The 18106-nt window shown below is 38.5% G+C and overlaps 3 protein-coding genes across 3 annotated transcripts; 2 read left to right on the top strand and 1 right to left on the bottom strand.

Moving 5' to 3' along the window:
* Positions 1-207: 207 nt before the first annotated feature.
* On the bottom strand, positions 208-930 carry LOC139944827 (perlucin-like protein). The gene has a single exon (XM_071941950.1). The coding sequence runs from the start codon at positions 928-930 to the stop codon at positions 208-210; it is 723 nt and encodes a 240-aa protein (XP_071798051.1).
* Positions 931-5584: 4654 nt separating this feature from the next.
* LOC139944918 (perlucin-like protein) lies at positions 5585-6298 on the top strand. The gene has a single exon (XM_071942098.1). The coding sequence runs from the start codon at positions 5585-5587 to the stop codon at positions 6296-6298; it is 714 nt and encodes a 237-aa protein (XP_071798199.1).
* Positions 6299-8879: 2581 nt separating this feature from the next.
* On the top strand, positions 8880-10072 carry LOC139945558 (snaclec crotocetin-like). Its single transcript, XM_071942954.1, has one exon. The coding sequence runs from the start codon at positions 8880-8882 to the stop codon at positions 9579-9581; it is 702 nt and encodes a 233-aa protein (XP_071799055.1). The 3' UTR covers positions 9582-10072.
* The last annotated feature ends 8034 nt before the right edge of the window (positions 10073-18106 follow it).

The following is an 18106-nucleotide window of genomic DNA, read 5'->3' as shown; positions in this document are numbered from 1 at the left end:
GAAAGGATGTTTTGTTTTATAATTGATAATGATTACTAATTTGCTTAAGGAAAAACAAAATCAACAATAATTAATTCAAAATCCGAAGTAGTCACAACATTGGGCTACGACTTGAGTAAAAAGTCAACGATCGGCTGTTTCTTGAAATTGAGCGTCATCAATTGTTTTTTTTTTACCCATGGTAGTTGAAAACAGTGGTGATTGAAATTATCTCTCTCCGTAAATACACGTGAAAGATTTATTGGACTTCACAAACTGGGTGTGGTCGGCCTCGTACCGGGTGCCGTTGTTGAGTTGGCAAACTCGCTCCCCTGTCCCAAAATGCAGCACGTTGAAGGAGCGACATCTGGGGTCGTAGTCACACACCGTGGCGCAGGCACGGACATTGGTGGTCGGTATCTCTCGTAAGGTATGGCCGGTCAGACACAACGCAAGCAGGCGCCATTGCTTCAAATTGGCTTGTGTTGCCATGAATTCCTTGTCTTTGCAGATAACCTGATATAGCCAAGAGCACGGGTAATCGTGCCATTCACCGCGCTTTGGGGTTACGGCAAGCACAATACAGTTTTCACGAGTTCCGCCGTTTGGCTGAATCAAGTACCAGTTCATATACCCGCCGTTGTCTGAAGCGCAGTCCCACTGCCCTTCATTCTCCAGATCATTGCAATTAATCCACATTGCATCTATAGTTTTACTTAGTATGTAGTTATTTTCTTCTGATGATGAAGGCGCAACCATCTCCCCTCCCATCTCCAGACATTTCAATCTCCCATCTTGCCAATTCAGTCTTTCTTCAAGAAGCTTGTAGCAAGAGCCGCCCCATGACTCCCAGCCGAATGGACACAGCATCTGAGGCTTACACGAATGAGCAGAACTCATACCAATGGTGAAGAGAATCAAGAAAACAGAAGGCAGACAAAATCCTCCCATTATTTCAAGAGAGCCAACAGTCTTTAATAATGTCTTTAGTTGTGGATTAGCTTAGCAGCACTTTGGCACCCGATCGGCGGCTTAATATGGCAGCTCACACTCATAAACTCTTACTTGTAAAGTTCAAACGAAATTTCTTGATGATAAAATGATATCCAAAATGTATCCACAAGTTCAAAATGATATCCCTTGATCTCTTCAGAAGGGAGAACTCAGGTTTGCTCCGGTTATGTCGAGATTGATCACAGAAAGCTGAGTGGGGAAAATTGTGTATATGTACCGTTAGTTAAAAAAATGGTACTATTGCCAAACCTTTTGCTCCTATCAAGTTGAGGCGAATGTACTATTATATCCCATTGTCTTTACAAGCTCAATAGAACAATGGGCCATGTGACCAATATCAGGTGGACAATGAGCACGAGCACTCAGGGAATTTTAAGTCCACACAAAATATTAAAGGCAGTGGACACTATTGGTAATTACTTAAAATAATTATTTGTATTAAACCTTACTTGGTACCGAGTAATAGGGAGAGGTTGGTAGTATAAAATATTGTGAGAAACGGCTCCCTCTGAAGTGATGTAGTTTTCGAGAAAGAGGTAATTTTCCACGAATTTGATTTCGAGACCTTATAATTTGATCGAAATCAAGCATCTGAAAGCACATAACTTCGTGCGACAAGGGTGTTTTTTTTCATTAATATCTCGCAACTTCGACGACCGATTGAGTTCAAATGTTCACAGGTTTGTTATTTTATGCATATGTTGAGATACACTCACTGGGAAGACTAGTCTTTGACAATATTACCAATAGTGTCCAGTGTCTTTAAGCTTCTCTAAATTACGTTGCATCTATAGTGGTTCAGGGACGATAGTTTTTGTAACAATAGTAAATGAAAACAAGGGCTGCAAATCGGTCAAAGCTGAGTGGAGGAAAATTGTTAGTGTTGACAATGGTATTATTACTTAACCTTTCTGTACCTGTGAGGTAGGACAGAATTAAAATGGTTCCCATTGTCTTTGCGAGCTCAATCAAACAATGGGCCCTGTGATCAGTGAGGGGGCAGACAGGTTGAGCAAGTAATTTGAGCCTATACACAATTTAATTTTTTTTCTCTTAAAAGCACTGGACACTATTGGTAATTGCTTAAAAAAAATTGTTAGTAACGTAGTTTTTGAGAAAAAAAAAGGTTTAATTCCCACTCAAAAAATTAACATATTTTAGCTGAAGCCTTTTATTATGCATCTGAAAGTCCACAAAGTAGTGCAACGAGGGTGTTTTTTTCTTTCATTATTCGTTTGCAAGTTCGATGCCAAATGAGCCCAAATTTTCACAGATTTGTTATTTAATGCATATGTTGTGATACACCAAGTGAGAATACAGGACTTTGAAAATTATTAAAGGTGTCCAGTGCCTTTAATTCACCTGCACTTTGCACGCTTTCCTTCTATCACAAATACTGTATTTTTTTTTTAAGTTAACATGAACACAATAGGTTGTAATGTACTTTCCCTGTCATAAAATGCTCATGTCGTCATTAGTCTTGACGACATTATCCCGAAAAAAGAAATTCAAATTTTTGTTTGTTGCAAGAGCGTGGTGTTGGTGCGAGCTACATTTATTCACCAATGACCTTAAAGGAATATTACAGAATTGGTAAGGAAAAAAAATCGTGAAGATCACAGATTTACATAAAACTTACACGGTCTAGTGATGATGATAGTAGAAAACATCCCTTTAAATATCACTGTCTGAATAAACAAATAAAACAAACTTCCCGTTTGTAGTTTATTGCTCAATGAGCGTTTTATTCATTTTTGTTTGAACCGATGTCATGCAAAATTTGTAATCGGTTTTCACTATTTTCTCGTGACTCAGATGGCCAACCGATCTCAAACCTCTAAGCACTTTATGTAATCCATATTATGGTGGATAACACAAAGTGCGTACTTTGCCAGCAACTGTTTTGTTAGCAAAACTATTCTGTAATGTTTATTTAAAGGGAAGGTCATCGGAGTTGGGAGAAAATGATGAAAGAAAAAACAACCTTGTTGGACGAATTTGTGTGCTTTCAGATAGGAATAAACGACGTCTAGCTAGAAGTCTTTTATTATTTTAGTGAGAAATTACCCCTATTTCAAAATCTATGCTTCAGAGGGAGCCGTTTCTCACAATGTGTTATACTATCAACAGCTCTCCAATGCTCGTTACCAAGTCAGTTTTTAAGTTAATACTTGTTTTAAGTAATTACCAAACGTGTACCTTCCCTTTTTTAAAGTATGTTAAAACATTGAACAAGCGCCAACTGTGAAAGGGGGAATAATAAATTATCTGTGTAACACAAGTGCCTTTGATTTACCATTGCGTGCCAAGAGTAATCTTGATTATTTCATTTTGTTTCATTATTATTACATTCATTTAGGTTTAACCCTTATTCACAGATGTGTGTTGACACTGTATAACTTAGTAATTTCTCGAGTTCTGTCAAAAATCAAATGCATATTACTCGGGTGTGATTCGAACACTTTACCTTTGCAATTCTAGAGCATGGTCTTTCGTACTTAACAACCAGAATTGCCCGGTAGAAGAAAATCAAATGCAAGTTTGCCCCAAACAAGACTTTATTGGTAATTACTCTAAATATTTATCAGCATAAGACCTTTCTTGGTGACGAGTAATGGGGAGAGGTTGATGGTACAAAACATTGTTAGAAACGGCTCCCTGTGAAGTGCCATAGTTTTCGGGAAAGAAGTAATTTTCCACGAATTTGATTTCGAAACCTCAGATTTAGAACTTGAGGTCTCGAAATCAACCATCTAAACGCACACAACTTCGTGTGGCAAGGGTGTTTTTTTCTTTCATTATTATCTCGCAAGTTCGATGACCGATTGAGCTCAAATTTTCACAGGTTTGTTATTTTATGCATAATGTTGAGACACACCAACTGTGAAGGCTAGTCTTTGACAGTTACCAATAGTGTCCAGTGCCTTTAAAACAGTCTTGATTGTAGGATTGAGGGACACCTGCACCAGTTCTAAAGAGATGCAGTACTTGGAATAAAGTTGTTAATGGCTCCTTGTCCTATACACCTCAACAGATCAAGATGTGTATGGATGAGAAGAGGCAGAAATTTTTGGTTTCACGCTCAAACATTCTGATAGGAGGAACTAGGTCAGACACACTGGTGGCACACTTACCATGGAAACATAGGTAGAAAAGAGAGAGGCTGTCTACAGACCTACGATGGGAAAGAGGTTTTAACGTCGATCCCAACACTTTACCAATTCGAACCCTATGTTTTAGCAGCGGGTACCGCAACGAATTAATAGATGTTAAATTTGCATCATAATTATTAATATTATTGTTTATCTTCTAATTTGGGGTTGACCGAAGATTAATTAAATTGAAAGTAGGACTTCAGCCCGCGAGCTCCGGATTAGCGTGCCGGTGCTCGTCCAACTGAGCCGTCTATGATGGCGGTCTCCCTATTTTAAGTTGTAAGACAGAAAATGGATAAGTCATATTATTGTCAATTTATTTTTAGAAGCTTGAAAGTGGCCGAGCATGGCCCAATGTCATAGGGCCTGTAAAATACAAAAACGTGCTAAGAACATACAAGTATAACCTCAACAGAACAGATACCAGATACAGATACCAGTCGAAATAACATCAAGTTAGCTATATCGGGACTAGTGGCCCTGTAAATTGTTGCTTAGCAAAGAAATTTGTCAGGCAGTACACTTTCTGCCAATCGGCTTTATGAAATCGGGCCCATAAACGCTAGCGATAAGCAACACACTAAACAGCTATGGCCGATTTGCAGCGCATGTTTCCATTTACTATAATAATATTATTGTCCCTACCACCACGCAAAGTGATTTAAGAGAAGCTTAGGGTGCGTTCGTTTAGCTTCCCTGGGTCGACCCCGGTGTGTGGCGGTTTTTTTTTCCGGGACGAACGTGGGTAATTATCTGCACACGTTCGTCCTGGAAAAAGAAAACGCCACACACCGGGGCCGCGGGGTCGACACAGGGAAGCTAAACGAACGCACCCTTTACCTTTACCTGCTCGCCCATTCTTCTCTAAAATTGTCCACTCGATAATGGTCACATGAGCCATTGAGCTCGTAAAGACAATGGGAAATAGTACACTCGCCTCAACTTGACAAGAGCAAAAAGGGTTTTAGAGACTTCAGCAATTAATACAATGTGTGTGGACTGCAATTACCTTCTCTATGGTCCACCCGATAGTCACAGTGCACATTGAGCTCGTAAACGCACTAAAATTTCTTATTTACGAGCTCAATTTAATTAATGCGCCTCAATTTTGAAAGTGCCAATTAGGTTTAGTAGTCATAAAACATTTTTTTTAACCAAGAGTACATACGATATTCCTCATTCAGCTTTCGCATCAACTTCGGCAATACCACAGAGCAAAATTGAGTTCATACTCTCTGATGTTTCCAAGCAATGCTTTTCTGAAAAGTCAACAGTCACCGAGGAAGAGCAGATCAAGAGATATCGTTTGAACTTTCCAAGTAAGAGTTTAAAACAGTCGTGTGTGTGAGCTGCCATTTTTAGCCGCCGATCGGGTGCCAAAGTGCTGCTGAAGAATCCACAACTAACGAAATTAAGACCGTTTGCTCTCTTGAAAAATGGGAGGATTTTGTTTGCCTTCTGTTTTGTTGATTCTCTTCACCATTGGTATGAGTTCTGCTCATTCGTGTAAGCCTCAGATGCTGTGTCCATTCGGCTGGGAGTCATGGGACGGCTCTTGCTACAAACTTCTTGAAGAAACAGAGGCTTGGAAAGAAGGGAGATTGAAATGTCAGGAGATGGGAGGGGAGATGGTTGCGCCTTCATCATCGGAGGAAAATAACTATATACTAAGTAAAACTATCGATTATTTGTGGATTAATTGCAACGATTTAGAAAATGAATGGCAGTGGGACTGCACTTCAGACAGCGATGGGCATTGGAACTGGAACGCGGGTGAGCCAAACCGCAGAATTTTGGAAAACTGTATTGCGCTTATGTCCATACGGAGCGGTAATTGGGTAGATCACCAATGCTCGGAAGAATTTCAGGTTATCTGCAAAGGCAAGATGGTTGAACATACCAATTTGAAGCAATGGCGCCTGCTTGCTTCGTGTCTGACCGGCCACACCTTACGAGAGATACCGACCACCAACGTCCGTGCCTGCGCCACGGTGTGTGACTACGACCCCAGATGTCGCTCCTTCAACGTGCTGCATTTTGGGACAGGGGAGCGAATTTGCCAACTCAACAGTGGCACCCGCTACGAGGCCGACCACACCCAGTTTGTGAAGTCCAAGAAACCTTTCTCTTGTATTTACGGAGAAAGATGATTTCAATAAACACTGTTAAATTAATCCCGAGTATAAAAACATAATTGACGCTTACAAGTTCAAGAAAGAGCCGATCGTGGACCTTTACTCGGAGATTTAAAACCAAGAGTTGGTTTTCTTTTCTTCATATCTTGATTTTTTGGTGTTGTTTTAAGTCGTGTAGAACAAATAACAAATCACAAATGTTTCCTTAAATTGAAAAACAAAAATAAAAATTTTCTCTTGAGGTTTTGGGACGAGAAAGAGGGAGATGTGAAAGTGATGCTTGTTTAATGAACATTAAAGGCACTTATAACTATTGGTAATTACTCACAATTATTTTTATTTTTCACAAAGTCTTTTACAGGAATACCGATGATCTTACTACTGATTATGTTGATTTAATTTTGATTACCCACAGACAGACCAATTGCAATGCAAGAGAACGCAATATGCCAGACTGAATTACACTTTAGGAAAACAACATGATAATATCCCGTGGGAATATCTGTAAAAAAGACAGAGGCTGTCTACAGACCTACGATGGGAAAGAGGTTTTAACGTCGATCCCAACACTTTACCAGTTCGAATCTTATGTTTTAGCGGCGGGTACTGCAACGATTTTAATGCACTGTACACGTTTGGTAAGTGTCAAAGACTAGTATTCTCACTTGGTGTATCCCATCATAAGCATAAAATAACAAAACAAGCATATGAAAATTTGGGCTCGATCGGTCATCGAAGTTGCGAGAAAATAATGAAAGATAAAACACCCTTGTTGAACGAATTTGTGTGGTTTCAGATAGAAATAAAAAACTTCTAGCTATAAGTCTTTTAATATTTTAGTCAGAAATTACCTCTTTCTCAAAAAAACTACGTTACTTCAGAGGGAGTCGTTTTTCGCAATGTTTTATACTATGAAGAGCTCTCCGTGCTCGTTTTAGGTTAATATTTCTTTTGAGTAATTGCCAAACGTGTACCTTCCCTTTAATAGATGTTAAATTTGCATCATAATTAATTTTGGGTTGACCAAAGAAAAAATCGAACTTGAGAGCCGGACTTGAACCCGCGACCTCCATATTAACGCGTCGGTGCTCTGCAACCCAGCTGTCTAGGATGTCGGTCCCCCTATTGTGTTAAGGCTTGAAAGTGGCCGAGTATGGCTCAATGTCACAGGGCCTGTAAGTACAAAAATGTGCTAAGCACAGACAAGTAAATCTCAACAGAACAGATACCAGTCGAAATAACATAAAGTTAACTATATTGCGACTAGTGCCCCTGTAAATTGTTGCTTAGCAAACAAATATGCCAAGCAGTACTTTCTGCTAATCAGCTTTATGAAATCGGGCCCATAAACGCTAGCGATAAGCGATGCACTACAGCTATGGCCGATTTGCAGCGCATGTTTCCATTTACTATAATAACAGTTATTGTCCCTAAACCACCACGCAAAGTGATTTAGAGTGTGGACTCAACCTTATTATTACCTGCTGGCCCATTCTTCTCTTAATTGTCCACTCGATATAATGGTCACATGAGCCATTGAGCTCGTAAAGACAGTGAGAAATAGAACACTCCCCTCAACTTGACAAGAGCAAATTCCCTTTTTGCTCTTGTCAAATTGAGGCGAGTGATAGAGACTTAAAGGCACTGGGGTGGATTTCACAAAGAGTTAGGACTAGTCTTATCTCGACTTAGGACAGTTACTCGTCCTAACTTAGGACTATCCATGCAATTTGTATATCTCCTAGGACTAGTCCTAAGTTAGGACTAGTCCTAACTCTTTGTGAAATCGACCCAGAACACTATTGGCAATGACTCAAAATATTCATCAGCATAAAACCTTACTTGGTAATGAGTAATTGGGAGAGGTTGATAGTATAACACATTGTGAGAAACGGCTCCCTCTGAAGTGACGTAGTTTTCGAGAAAAAAGTAATTTTCCAAGAGTTTGATTTCGAGACCTCAAGTTTACAATATTTGAGGTCTCGAAATCAAGCATCTGGAAAGCACACAACTTCGTGTGACCAGGGTGTTTTTTTCTTTCACTATTATCTCGCAACATCGATGACCAATTGAGCTCAAATTTTCACAGGTTTGTTATTTTATTCATATGTTGTGACTTGTCTTTGACAATTACCATTAGTGTCTAGTGTCTTTAAAATGTTGTATGTGGACTCCAACTACCTGACAGTGCACATTGTTCGATTGAGCTCGTAAAAGCACTAAAATTTCGTCTTACGAGCTCAAGATAATTTATTCGCCTCAACTCGGAAAGGAGCAATTATGTTTAGTAATCATAATAAAAATTTAAACCAAGAGTACATACGATATTCCTCATTCAGCTTTCGCATCAACCTGGACATCAGCAGAGCAAACCTGAGCTCTACTCTCTGATGTTTTCAAACAATGTTTTTTTTCCTGAAAAATCAACAGTCACTGAGGAAGAGCAGATCAAGTTAGACTTTAAATCAGGCGTATGTGGTGTGTGTGTGTGTGTGTGTGTGAGCTGCCATTTAAAGCCGCTTTATCGGGTGCCAAAGAACTGCTAATCAACAACTATATAAAGACATTACTTATAACCGTTGGCTCTCTTGAAATAATGGGAGGATTTTGTTTGCCTTCTGTTTTGTTGGTTCTCTTCACCATTGGTATGAGTTCTGCTCATTCGTGTAAGCCTCAGATGCTGTGTCCGTTCGGCTGGGAGTCATGGGGCGGCTCTTGCTACAAGCTTCTTGAAGCGCTAATGACTTGGCAAGATGGGAGATTGAAATGTCAGGAGATGGGAGGGGAGATGGTTGCGCCTTCGTCATCAGAAGAAAACAACTTTATACTGAGTAAAACTATCAGCTATATGTGGATTAATTGCAACGATTTGGAGAATGAAGGGCAGTGGGACTGCACTCCAGACAGCGGCGGGTATATGAACTGGGGATTGAGTGGGCCATACGGCGGAACTAGTGAAAACTGTGTTGCGATTTCCGGTAGTTGGCAAGATCATCCGTGCTCACATACGCATCAGGTTATCTGCAAAGGCAAGATGGTTGAACATTCCAATTTGAAGCAATGGCGCCTGCTTGCGTCGTGTCTGACCGGCCACACCTTACGAATGATACCGACCACCAACGTCCGTGCATGCGCCACGGTGTGCGACTACGACCCCAGATGTCGCTCCTTCAACGTGCTTCATTTTGGGACAGGGGAGCGAGTTTGCCAACTCAACAGTGGCACCCGCTACGAGGCCGACCACACCCAGTTTGTGAAGTCCAAGAAACCTTTCACGTGTATTTACGGAGAGAGATAATTTCAAATCAACACTAGCTGTTAAATCATCCTGAGTATAAAAACATAGAATTGACGCTCATTAGTTCATGAAACAGCCGATCGCGGATTTTTACTCGGAGATTTACAGATTAGAGTTGGATTTATTTTCTTCAGAACTTTTATAATTGCTCCTTTTTTTTTCTTTTTTCTTTTTTTAAAGCAGAGTAGTAAAGAATTTCGGTTGAAACATTGAGCGAAGAAACAAACGTTTCTTTCAATTTCGTTCGCAGTCGGAAAAACCAAGAACATTAAGTGTTTCAGCACAACGAATTAGCACCTGTGACTTCGCACGGAATCTGTGAGAGGACAAACCACAACTTTCTTTTATTGAAATCAAAAACAATATTTTCTCGTGAGGTTTTGGGACGAGGAAGAGGGAGATGTGTAAGTGATGCTTGCTTAATGACAATAAAGGCACTTGACACTATTGGTAATTACAATTATTGTCAGCATAATAACTTACTTGGTATAACGAGCAACTGAGATCTGTTGAAAGTACAAGCATTGTGAGAACTTCCTCTGAAAAAACATAGGCCTAGTTTTTGAGAAAGAGGTAATTTCTCACGCAAATAACAACAGACTTCATATATAAAAGCACACAAAGTTACACAAATAATATTTTTTTTCCTTTTATTATTCTCTTGCAAATTCGAGAATTCGGGGTTTTGGACGAGGTGAGGAGAAATGTGTATAAGTAAAGTTTGTTTTATGAATAATTATCAAAAAGACAAAAAGAGCTTAATGGTAACAAAAATCGCTTTCGCCGTTGGTCTTAAAGAGATATTAAGCAACCAATAAATGATTTTGAGAGAGAATTAATCAAATTTGTGAATAATTGTTTACATACACTGGACACTATTGATAATTGTCAAAGACCAGTCTTCTCACTTGGTGTATTTCAACATATGCACAGAGTAACAAACCTGTGTAAATTTTAGCTCAATTGGGCGTTGAAGTTGCGAGATAGAATGAAAGGAGAAAAAAACACCCTTGTCACACAAAGTTGTGTGCTTTGGGATGGTTGATTTCGAGACCTCAAAATTCTAAATCTGAGGTCTCGAAATCAAATTCGTGGAAAATTACTTCTTTCTCGAAAACTATGTCGCTTTAGAGGGAGCCGTTTCTCACAATGTTTTATACTATCAACCTCTCCCCATTACTCGTCACCAAGTAAGGTTTTATGATAATAATTATTCTGAGTAATTACTAATAGTGTCCGCTGCCTTTAAATACACACATTTATTGTTTAGTTCATTGTTAAAGCCACTGAACACATTATGTTATACAAGAATCGAGAGATAGTGGAATTTGTATCTAACCCTTTGTGGTTTTAAAAAGTCTGTCAAATTCTATGAACAATTTTCTAGTAAAATGATATTTCTGCGGCCTTGAAATAAAGGTTTTATAAAATTAATCACGGCACGAATTTGTCTCATCTTGTTCTTCACTATTTACACTGCTCCTTTTTAAAAACAATTACAGACTCAGAACTCATCAATGGTTTGTTTAAATTGTTCTAAATATCATTTTTAATTTTTTGCAGAAGAGTCATTCTAGTGCCATGCAATGTCCCATTGCAAGGGCGTGTACATATTTATATCATATTACGGAGCGAAAACCGCAAAGAGTTTGCCCTTCAAAATTCAATACATTATAAAATGTTCGACTTGCGAGAGATATTGGAATCTGTATATAACCGTATGTGGTGAAAATTAAAAGATTTGGGTGTATTGTAAACACACAACACAATACACTTACACCGTTTGAAGATAATGACAGTCGAAAGCTTACCTTAAAATAGTACTTGCTGGGGTGCTGTAGTTTTTTAGAAATGAGTAAAACAATGTCACCAAAATACGTTTTACATGCTATGTCGTCTACTGAGACGGAAATTGTTTTCGAGACTTGGTTTACTCATTTCTCAGAAACTACAGCACCTCAGCAAAAAACATTTTAACCCTCTAGTCCCTGCACCGCCCGAGTTTGCTGAAAACTAATACTTCAAGATTCTTGCAGTTAATTACTGGAGTCGTAGTTCAAATTTTAAAAGATAGCCACAGCTTAATTTTTATGCACAATTTGAACCTTGATATTTGTATGAAAGTACAAGTTCGCATGAGAACAATACATGTCTCTCGTTAAACGGCTAAGGTAATTTTTATGGCGAATTGATTGTTTGTAAGGATAAAATGGACACAATAGCTTTTCAAGGCTTTTATCTGACTCAATGATTATACTGATTAAATGCGAAGACGTGAGTTTTCGACAATATTATCATGAATGATGAATACATACAGTTTCCTTTGTGTTTACTAATGAGCGTTTTGTTGGGGTAAGAGCTAAATTATTTCACCATCATTAGCTTCATTAGCTTAATAATGACTATCGAGAATTCTTTTGATGTTCCCTTTTTTCTACAAACACAAGCTAGCAAGGTTTCCTCCTACCACATACAGTATATCGATAGGCGGCTGGGCGGTCCAGTGGCTAAATGGTTAAGGGAAGCTTTCTACAATCATTATCTTCAAACTGTGTGAGTTTGATTTAAATCTGTGGACATGATATTTTGTGTTCTATACTAAATCTACCCAGACCCTTTAATTTTTGGTTTTACTCATAGTCCGATGTGTGGTAGCACTGTAGGCTACACTATTAGCAATCCACGAGCTCTGTATAAACAAAAGGGATACTGTGTATACAGTGCTATCACACATCGATGTATATCGTTTAAACCAAAATTAACATTCTTACATCCCCGATGCAAATTTCCATCTATTAAATTATTGTTGTTTAAGATTCGGTCAAACTCGTTGAACTACACTGCAATTTCTGTGGGCCTTGAAGCATTATAGATTTTACAACCAGGAAACAAAATTTCTCACCATTTACACTGCTCCTTTTAAAAACAAATTTAGGCTCAAAACTCTACCTTTGTTTTTTAAGTGCTTTTTATTCAATTGCCATTTTAATTTCCGGAGAAGAGTTATTCATGTGCCAAAAAGTACTAATTGCAAGGTCTGACATCAATTTTACCAAATTATTCCTAACTCCTATTTCTTAGGACTTATAACGAGTTAAGTTCCGTAACCATAGGACGCATTGAACCCATCCTAAGTTAGGACGAGTTACTCGTCCTAACTCGAGATAGAATTAAAGGAACATTACAGAATTTGTAAGAAAAATAATCGTCTAAGGTCACGGGTTTACATATTACTTACACGGTCTAATGATGATGATTGTGGACAACATCGCTTAAGGTATTTCTGTCTGGAATGTCATTTGATGGGAAATAAATAAAACTAATTTCCCGTGTGGAGTTAATCGATCTGTTAGCGTTTTCTTATTTTTTATTTTTTTTATATTAAAATCAATGTCATGAAAAAAGGAAGAAAAATGTAGGCCTAATCGGGGTTCACAATTTTCTCGTGACCCAGAGTAGCCGATCGATCTCAAACTTCTACAGGCTTGTCAGTTTTATGTCGGTTTATGTGTGGATTACATAAAGTGCTTATTCAGTGGTAACCGTTTTGTAAGCAAAAACCAATTATGTAATGTTCCTTTAATCTTCATGACTTAATTAGCATCTCAACCATTGACGTGGAACCTCTCATAGAGATAGGATTAATCTTGTTGTGTTTCGTGAAATCGGCTGCAGGCTGTTTAGTATCATAGGCTATATAATTTGGTAGAAAACACAGCAAAGATTTTGCATTAAAAATTCTTTATAAAACGCTCAACTTGAATAAAGCATACAACCTGATCTGTATTAATATTTGTAGGTAGGCCTACAGTGCGAAAACTTTGGCGTTAGAATTGGCACCAATGGTGTAGTTACACAAATATAGATAATAAATCAGTACACAATTGGTTGTTAAAATAACACGAATTGCTCCAAAAACAATTGGTGTTATTTCAATATCCTACGATGTTTATTTGAATCTCTTGAATGCATCCGTGATATAATGTGACAACACCCATGGTGGCCCATTTCAACACCCGTCTCGAGTTTGTGTCATAATATAATGTTTTTGTATATTATCTGCTTCGTACCTCAAAAAGCGAGTGCAAATTTCATGGTTTTGGTAATTGTCAAAGACTAGTCTTCTCACTTGGTGTATCTCAACATATGCATAAAATAACAAACCTGTGAAAATTTGAGATCAATCGTTTGTCGAAGTTGCGAGATAATAATGAAAACAAAGACACCCTTGTCACACGAAGTGGTGTGCTTTTAGATGCTTGATTTCGCAATTTCTAAATCTGAAGTATCGAAATCAAGTTCGTGGAAAATAACTGGTTTCTCGAAAACTACGTCACTTCATAGGGAGCTGTTTCTCACAATGTAGTACTATCAAATTCTCACCATTACTCGTAATCAAGAAAGGTTTTATGATAATAATTATTTTGAGTAATTACCAATAGTGTCCACTGCCTTAAGGCAGTTGACACTATTGGTAATTACTCAAAACAATTGATGACAGAACAACCTACTTGGTAACGAGCAACGGAGAGCTGTTGGTAGTATAAAACACTGTGAGAAAAAAATTCGAGATACTTCAGCTGAGGTCTCGAAACCAAGCATGGAAGAAAAAACACCATTGTCAAACGAAATTGTGTGCGCTCAAATTCTGAAAGCACACAACTTCGTGTGACAAGGGTGTTTTTTCTTCCATCATTATCTCGCAACTTTGACGACTAATTGAGCTCAAATTTCCACAGGTTTGTTACTTTATGCATGAGAAACACCAAGTGAGAAGCCTCATCTTTGACAATTACTAATAGTGGTCAGTGTCTGCAAAAGTTCGAAGAAATAATTATGTCTCTCTGGAGGGCAAGCTGGGGGGCAAATAATATAATCATTGTAAAACAAAACTGTAATAAAAATACGGTCATGGAGTTATTTATATTTCTTGAGCGTACTTGTGGGTTGAATACCTTTGATAACACACGGACACTCCCGTTTCTTTCTGGACTAATTGCATTACAACAATCAAGTTGTTTACAAAGCGTAGTTTGGTAAAATTATTGACTAATAATAATAATCATTCCCGTCCTTGAGGTTTCAACCATTCGTTAAACCAACATGTGACATCTGCGTACAAACTGCTTGACTCAGAAGATTTTGTGCATCTTCACAAAATGGTGGTCGGCCAGATTGATGTTGTGGAATCTTTCCTCGACTCCCACCTCTGGGACCTGGTTCGAATCCCACAGGGCACTTTGTTGATTGGGTTTTCAGTCCCTACCTGACTGTGTGGGTTTCCCTGGAATAATTATCTGGGGTTTTCCCTCATACATCTAAAACTGAAACTTCATTCCTTTTCGTCTCCATTGGTGGGTATGATCAAAGGGTTTAATGTGTACTTTTTGTTTGAACACAATAATAGTTTAAGCATTTTAGCGTTCTTACGCAAAAAAAGGTACACAACGCTTTACAACAATAATTACAAGCAATCAAAACTTGATTGTAACACAATCGCCCATAGATTTACATTAAAGGAACTTTACAGAATTGGCTGTTGCTAACAAAACAGTTGCTGGCAGTAAGCACTTAATGTAACCCATCATATACATAAACTGACAAACCTGTAGAAGTTCGAGATCGATCGGCCATCTGGGTCACGAGAGAATAGTGAAAAACCGATTACAAATTTTGCATTGCATCGGTGCGCAAACAAAAACGAATAAAACGCTCACTGAGCGATAAACTCAAAACGCAAAATTAGATTCTTTATTTCTCATCAAATATGACATTTTTTTTCAGACAGAAATACTTTTAGGGATGTTTTCTACTATCATCATCATTAGACCGTGTAAGTTTTATGTAAATCTGTGATCTTCACGATTTTTGTTTCTTACCAATTCTGTAACGTTCCTTTAAACTAAAGATAATGATGACAGAAAGTTTCCCTTAAAATATTACTTGTTGAGGTGCTGTAGTTTTTGAGAAATGCGTAAAATAATTTCACAAACAATAATTTTCGTCTCAGTGAGACAAAATTTATTTTAGCATCTACAATGGATTTAATTTACCCGACTCTCCTGAAATGGTTTTATCTTTGATGTTTACTTTTCATTTAAAAAAATAAGTCAACTAATGTTACTGAAAATTTGACAGGTTACATTATATAAAACATACATCTTCATTCAAAGTGAGTATATGACTCTTACCATGGGCAAAAAGGTGATCTATTACAGGTATCAAAACGCTTTAAAGGCACAGGACACGTTTGGTAATATATTGTCAAAGACCAGTATTCTCACTATGGGAACCAACCTGTGAAAATTTGGGCTTAAGTGGTCATCGAAATTGCAAGAGATCAATAAAAGAAAAGAAAAAAACGCACTTTTTTTCCACACTTGGTATGTTTTCAGTTGTATTATGAAAGGCTTCAGCTGAAGTGTTTTATCATTTTGTGTGATAAACTACATCTTTCTAAAAACTATGTTAATTCAGAGGGAGCCTTTTCTCACAACGTTTTGTACATCAACAGCTCTCCCTCACTCGTTACCAACTAAGTTTTTATGCTAAGAAATAATGTTGAGTAATTATAATTGAGTATTGGTTTTCAAAACCAATCGTGTACAGTACCTTTTAGCTTTTCAAGAGTCCTTGGCTTTACAACCGGATCAAATGAAATAATAATAATGAAGTTTTATACAGCGCAAAATAACAATGACGTCTCAAAGCGCTTAATGAAAATAATGATTAAATGAAACGAAATGAAAAACGAGCGCTTGTTTCCATCGCTTCAATCAACAGTAGGGACTTTTCGTTTTCGACGACGGATGGTTCTGCGACGGTTGTTCAGCTAAACATTGTCGTTTTCAGCACAACGAAGATTCATCCCAAGTACTGTCGTAGAAATTGAGGGACGACCGTCCTCAAAGCCGACGCATGCGCAGATGACGCCAAATGTCATCTTTACCGTCGCAGAACCATCCGTCGTCAAAAACGAAAAGTCCCTAATAACTCAGCGACGACGACTTGGTGTTTGTTCTAAATTATCATGATGATGGTAGACTTGATTCAAGTCCCGTTCTCATTTAGAGAGATACCTAAGCGTATCCGCCGTCGAAATGTAGCTGTTAGACCTTTATCATGCTGCTTCCATGCATGCATCATTATGGGTGCGTTCGTTTAGCTTCCCTGGGTCGACCCCGGTGTGTGGCGTTTTTTTTCCAGGATGAACGTGTGCAGATAATAACCCACGTTCGTTCTGGGGAGAAAAAAAAACCGCCACACACCGGGGTCGACCCAGGGAAGCTAAACGAACGCACCCTATGTTCCACGTACGAATAACAGCAATGAATGCTAATAATCTTTTTGCATAAAATAGGAACCATACTATTTTGTTTCCCATTCTCGGGCCCTTTTCAAAACCACGGCTTCGACTTTGGATTCGGCTCAGGCTAGCTTGGTCCCGCAGTTGTTTTGACAATTCACGCGTGCTTTGCGTATACGCGCTCAGGGCTTTAAACAAGAGGACGGAGCCTGAAGCCGAATTCAAAGCCGAAGCCGTGGTTTCAAAAAGGACCTCGGTTAGGTAACATTGATATCAATGGGTGCGTTCGTTTAGCTTCCCTGGGTCGACCCCGGTGTGTGGCGGGGTTTTTTTCCACGCGAACGTGGGTAATTATCTGCACACGTTTGTCCTGGAAGAAAAAAAACACACACCAGGGTCGACCCAGGGAAGCTACACGAACGCACCCATAGTGAGAAATTTAAGATGGCTGCAACATGATAATGGTCTATTGTGGTCGCGGCTCGGCTTGGGGGAGTTCTGATGTTTGTTAATGGGACTATAACAGGATTCTCACGAGGTTGGGACTTGAATCAAGTCTAGGATGATTGTAGTTGTTCGGTAATAATTAAAACCTTCATCGGGAGTGACACTAATTTAAAAAAAATAAATTAATAAAAGGAGTGCTTCAACATTGAAACATAATCAGCTGTTTCCGATATGGCGACTTCGGCTATATCCACGACCGTTATTTGCATAGGCGAAATGGGAAACTGTGCAAATTGTTTTTGCAATCACGTTTTGGGGTACACTCAGTCTTGTTTAAAGAGGTGGTCGCCATTTATTAAAGGGACACGTAGCCTTGGTTGGATCGGGCGAGTTGGTCCATGAAAAGCGTTTGAAACATTTTGTTATAGAATGAATAATAAATGGTTTAGAAAGATGTTTTAAAAGCAGAATTATAATGATCCACACAAACATGTCTTTAAATCGCGTGGTTTTCCTTTTACTTTGCGAACGTTATAACACGGTCGGCCATTTTATGTAGTAAAACAATTGACTCCGAAAAATGGCGTGGCGTGTTTGTTTACGACGTCCAAGGTTCTTATTTCACTTTTCTCTTCATACTTCGATGACAAATTGACTTCAAATGTTTACACTGGTCGTTGATAATTTCACAAAACGTACCAAATTTCTTTAAACCCTTCCTAAATAGAGGAGTGCTATGGATCCCAGTGCATTGCCTGCCCCACGAGCAACG

This window comes from Asterias amurensis, chromosome 12 (assembly GCF_032118995.1).
Source record: "Asterias amurensis chromosome 12, ASM3211899v1".
Classification (NCBI taxonomy): domain Eukaryota; kingdom Metazoa; phylum Echinodermata; class Asteroidea; order Forcipulatida; family Asteriidae; genus Asterias; species Asterias amurensis.
This window is presented reverse-complemented; position numbering and strand designations above follow the sequence as displayed.

Bases quoted from the DNA above. Each gene is read 5' to 3' on its own strand.
- LOC139944827 (XM_071941950.1), bottom strand. From the start codon at position 930: ATGGGAGGATTTTGTCTGCCTTCTGTTTTCTTGATTCTCTTCACCATT.
- LOC139945558 (XM_071942954.1), top strand. From the start codon at position 8,880: ATGGGAGGATTTTGTTTGCCTTCTGTTTTGTTGGTTCTCTTCACCATT.
- LOC139944918 (XM_071942098.1), top strand. From the start codon at position 5,585: ATGGGAGGATTTTGTTTGCCTTCTGTTTTGTTGATTCTCTTCACCATT.